Source organism: Octopus bimaculoides, chromosome 3, assembly GCF_001194135.2.
Source record: "Octopus bimaculoides isolate UCB-OBI-ISO-001 chromosome 3, ASM119413v2, whole genome shotgun sequence".
Lineage (NCBI taxonomy): Eukaryota > Metazoa > Mollusca > Cephalopoda > Octopoda > Octopodidae > Octopus > Octopus bimaculoides.
This window is the reverse complement of record NC_068983.1, coordinates 35272445-35278045: the sequence shown is the minus strand read 5'-3', so window position 1 is coordinate 35278045 and position 5601 is coordinate 35272445. Positions and strand designations below refer to the sequence as shown.

At 35.1% G+C, this 5601-nt stretch overlaps 1 protein-coding gene across 1 annotated transcript in view; it reads left to right on the top strand.

The window, feature by feature from the left end:
• LOC106877509 (uncharacterized) overlaps positions 1 to 5601 on the top strand; it is a 224977-nt gene that overhangs the window by 14276 nt on the left and 205100 nt on the right. The window contains exon 4 of the mRNA XM_052966136.1: positions 4853 to 4986. Within this exon, the coding sequence (XP_052822096.1) occupies positions 4853 to 4986 (134 nt within the window). The remainder of the gene's footprint in view (positions 1 to 4852; positions 4987 to 5601) is intronic.

Here is a 5601-nt window from a genome sequence, read left to right as displayed (position 1 = left end):
AAGCCACTGTTTACGACGTTTAACATTTCGATAGAAGATCCATTTTTCCTCACCAGTCACAAGTGTATCCAAAAAAGGATGAAATGAGTTAGCGAGAATGGAGAGAAGAGCAGATTTCAACTTGGGATTTGCGGTTGCTTTCGGACAATTCATGAGGCACCCATTTTCCAAGTTTAGGAACCTTTCCAAGTTATTGAAGACGACGATGATCAGTTGTCTGGTGTGAACTGAGCTTTATTGCCAATTCTTCAACTGATAATGCAAGATTTTCTTCAAGTAATGCCTCAAGGAGCTTATCATCAAACTCGACTGGACGTCCTGTTCGATCTTCATTTTCAAGGCTGAAATCTCCACTTCTGAATTTTGCAAACCATCTTCTGCAAGTTCTTTCATTCAAGCATTCTTTCCATGAACTGAGTGTATGTTTAGAGTCGCTTCGGCTGCAGAGTTTCCTTTTTTGTACTCATAAAGCATTATGTGCCTCAAATGCTCTTTGGATACTTCCATGTTAGAAAGGGTTTTAATCAAAGAAATTTTAATTCTATTATTCTGTAAAATGATATTTAAACTAGTTTAAATGCACACAAATGCATAAAAAGAATTTTTAATTCCATTAGACATTCTAAGATACTATTAAATTTTAAAAACGGTAAACATTAATGTGGGTTAGTATTATTTATGAGTAAAACCATAATATTAATGGCCAGAACCTGAACAAAAAGAAAGGGGGGAAGAAGGAAGAGGAAAAAAGGGAGAGGAATAAAGTTAGAAAAACAGGACTAAATTAAGAGAATTAAAGCTAAGGTTTTCGAAAAAGTAATAGGTAGAAGAGACTCAGAATTACCTAGAGAAAATGTAGGAATACTATCAGTGGGTTGGGAAAGGTTAAAATGTATTCTAAGTTTATATTAAAAGTTATAACTCAAATATATTTTGTTTATAAGGTTTTTGTGTAGGGTGTTATTTTTTGGAGGTGGATTTTTGAGAATTTCTATGGGGTTATCAATATCATTTGTTGTAGGCTTATCGACATTTTTATTTATTTGAGTTCGTGCAAGTTATCCTCGATATCGTTATGATTTATTGATGTATTTTATTTGAAAGAGCTATTTACCATATGTATTAATAATCTTAATTTTTGTTGGAGTATTTAGGAAGATGATGTTTTATTTGTAGATTACAAAAGATAGTTTAATTAAAATAATAACATTGGAAGTTATAGATTAAAATAAATATTTTATTTTTTTGATATGGTGTTGATAATCTTTTTTTCTTTAGGTTTTTCTATTATTAGAACATTAATTATTTAAATTTAACCTTTGAGATTAGGGTTTATGATTATATTAATTAGAATTATTATAAGAGTTAGGATTTCTTTTTGTTTTGTTTACTCTTGGTATGGTTATATATTAATTTTGGTATATGTTGGTGTTTATTGGTAATATTTATATATATTATTATTCTTATTCCTAATTTAATTTTTTTTCTAAAGGGTTGATTATATATATATATACTAACTGGGGTTATTGGTTTTTTTTTTTTTTGATGAATGTGGTTTCTATATATTCATATTTAGATGTAAGCATAATATTAATAAAGATAATGGAAATTAAAATTGTGAGTTTAGGTATATCTAGGTTAGTAAGAAGAGGTTTTAATTTTTTTGTTATGTATTTTTAGGAGTATTATTATTATTAATTTTAGTAAGAGTTGTCAAAATTTGTTATTATTGTGAGGGTCCATTACGGGTATTTAAATATAGATATGCTTAGTTCATTACGAAAAACTCATCCTGTTTTGCAGATTGTAAATGGAGCATTAATTGATTTACCATCACATGTTAATTTATTTGTTTGATGAAATTTTGGTTCTTTGTTAGAAATATAAAATTATATTAACAAACTCCCCTAACTGGATATGTAAAACCGCCAAATAAATTTTTACATTAAAAAATAATAGGGTATATAATCTTAGTTTATTTTTAAAATTTCAAAGTATCAATGATAAAGAAAAAAAAACAATAAACAAATCAATTCTAAAACTTCTACCAAAAAAGCAACCATAAAATTTCCTTTCAACATAATTATATCTTACTTTACTTTAAACTAAAACCTTTTAATTTTAATTATATGTATAACCGCAGATACTGGCACAAATTTATCCAATCATAACTTATAATTTCTATATAAAACTATCATTCATTGTATAAATATTGAAAATAATTGAAAAACTAATCACCTTTTGGTTCACCTTTTCTAGAACCTCCCCAGCCACCTGGTGAGCAGTGCATTCTCCAAGTGGAGCTGCTCAGACACACATGCAGCAACCGAATCCTATCGCTGTCTTGGGCGACAAGGAGACGACTTTATATCTTGCATGGGCCGCCTACGTGCAGGCTGCTGACTACATGCTTCATACGCGTCAGGATTGCATGCTTCACCACCTTCTCATCAGCGCAGGACTTCTGAATAAAATATAAAATAAAAATATACTAAAAATATATAAATATATACTAAAAATAAAGTTACATATATACTAGAAATAAATATATACATATAGGGGGAAAAAGCGTAGAGTCTTAGGTCCAATAAGGCTTGCACAACACCTCATAGACCCTCTCCACTTTATTGACATTAACTAGAGACAAGCCAGAACAAGATGTCTGGTGCCAATATGAGTTGCAGGCTCAAGGATGTGGGGGAACCATGATCTCTAGCACAAACCAAAGATTCCCAAAATGTCCAATGCCACTCCCTGCTTATCTGGTTCTATATCAGAGTGACCTTCTCCTAGAGACATGTTTCAACAGAAGCTGAGAGGTGCCTCACTCCCAGTGGACTTTCAGCACGCCAGACACCATCCCGGAATTTCTGCGTACCCATACATACATACATACATACATACATACATACATACAAACATACATACACACACACACACATACACACACACACATACATACATACATACATACATACATACATACATACATACATACATACATACATACATACATACACACACATATATATATATATATATATATACATAAATGGCGAGACGAGCAAACATATCTAAGGAAGATCAACAACAACATAGAGAGGGACTCTGGTCCCTTCTTATGGCGCGGAACCAAAGAGGTGAACTTATGTTTTAATGCAGAGCAAGGTTCACAAAATTCAACATTTCGACTTTTACCCGCCTACATAGAAAGGATTATTGACCAAGGTACTTTCCTTCGCTACAAGCTTCACGGACATTAGCGATAGTAACATAGATATTATCATGCACCGCAGGAGGACGGTGCTGTTCAATAAAGGTTCGACGTGGGTCAAGTAATCCGAACGCGAAGGCTCTTTCGATGTGACCATGGGAGTTTACGACAGCTCTGACATATGTGATCTTATTGTACTCAACATCCTGGACACCTTAGGGAAGAAGTTCCCTTCAGTCCTATTCAGTCTCCACAGAGTTGACGCTCTGGCGATCTCTAAAGGAGCCAACGGGCCACATTGGATAGGCTTAGAAAGGACATGATTAGCGCCCTATTCTCCATGGGACTCTAAAGTATTATCGAGACTAGCCTCACCGTAGACGTCCTAGATGTCACTCTAGATTTGGACTCCGGTACACATAGGCCCTACTGCAAGCCAAATGAGAAGCTCTCTTCTATCACTACCGCTTCCTGCCACCCACTATCTTGTTCAAGAACTCAGTGAAGGGTGACAACAAGAAGACCATGAATTTATCCTCAAGTCAAGAAATGTTCGATGCCACAGCCTCCTGCTACAATGAGGCACTAGCCTCCTGGGGGTTTAAGGTCCACATCTCCTACATGCCTGGCCCTAGCACCCACAAAAAGAACTCCACTGGAACGTCGTTCCGTTTTCCCCACTCTTCTCACTCAACGTCAAGACTCCTAGTAATTTAGACTTCAGGTTCAATAATAGTATGATTGAGGAGTCTGATGCGGGCCGTGTTAAATAAAATGAGATAACAAGGCCAAGGCAGTGTGATATTTCTACGACATTTATAAAGAGAAAGGTAGTCTTATAGCTGTTTTGGGGATATAAACTATATCCCATCATCAGAAATGATATGAGAGAGTTTCAGTAGAAAGAAATAGTAGACTTCATTATATAAGAAGTTATTTTGGAATGAGAGAAATAACTTCTTATATAATGAAATCTATTATTTCCTCGTATCGTCTTTGATGATGGGATATCTTTTACATCCCTGAAACAGCTGTGAGACTACTTTTCCCTTTATAAATGTCCAGAAATATCACACTGCCTTGATCTTGTTATCTCATTTTATTTAACATATATGTAAATACATATATACATACATACATACATACATAAAACATTAAGGCATGGCAGACATCTTCCAGTAATGATATTGTATGCGACTTGAGATGTTTGCACCATTTTGTCCATCCTTACGTTCTGAATTCAAATTCTGCTGCGGTCTTCTTTGATTTTCATCCGCTCGGGATCGATAAAATAAGTGCCAATTCAACGCTGAGGTTGATGTAATCGACTTGCGCCCTCCCTTCATATTGTTGGGGTTCTGCCAGAAATTTGAAATCTATATATTATGTAAATAAGATATTAATACTTAATACCTAAACATACTGTTTCTATTGTTAATGTACTCGTATATGCAGCTGGTGAGCTAAGTCCAGGATTAGGAATTTTTGCACTAATATAATCTAGGAATAAGAACAGACTGAAAATTATATTCCAAGTTTTTGTTTCAAATAATTAGATTAGTCAAATCTAAAATGTCATTATACATGCGCGTTGTATTAAATGTTGAGTTTTCTAATTTTGTTTCATTTTAAAATTAGGGGATGATTCAAATCGCTTGGAAGAGAAAAAAGTTAAAAAAGTAGAATCTTCAATCTGCAAGAAGCATTTTTCATATAGTGGAAACAATACATTCTGTGTCAACGATAAACACGACGATCCACCAGGCTGTTCTGTAAGTTATTTTCTGTTCATTTATTCAGTTGTATCAAAACATACAATCGTTTCTAACAGCTTTCTTCTGTTGTAAAAATGTACAAGTGTTGTTGTTTAGCAGATAAATACAAAATAAAGCGACGTGCTTGGATGCATTCATGCAGCGAACATATCATTTTGTAAGCTTTAATATATCCGGGTCTACATCATTTTAAATCTCTCTTATTTGCTTTGGGTGGGATCTGTTGTTGTTGGCACTCCGTCGCTTACGACGTCGAGGGTTCCAGTTGATTCGATCAACGGAACAGCCTGCTCGTGAAATTAACGTGCAAGTGGCTGAGCACTCCACACACACGTGTACCCTTAACGTAGTTCTCAGGGATATTCAGCGTGACACAGCGTGACAAGGCTGACCCTTTGAATTACAGGCACAACAGAAACAGGAAGTAAGAGTGAGAGAAAGTTGTGGTGAAAGAGTACAGCAGGGTTCACCACCATCCCCTGCTGGAGCCTCGTGGAGCTTTAGGTGTTTTCGCTCAATAAACACTCACAAGGCCCGGTCTGGGAATCGAAACCACGATCCTATGACCGCTAGTCCGCTGCCCTAACCACTGGGCCATTGCGCCTCCACATG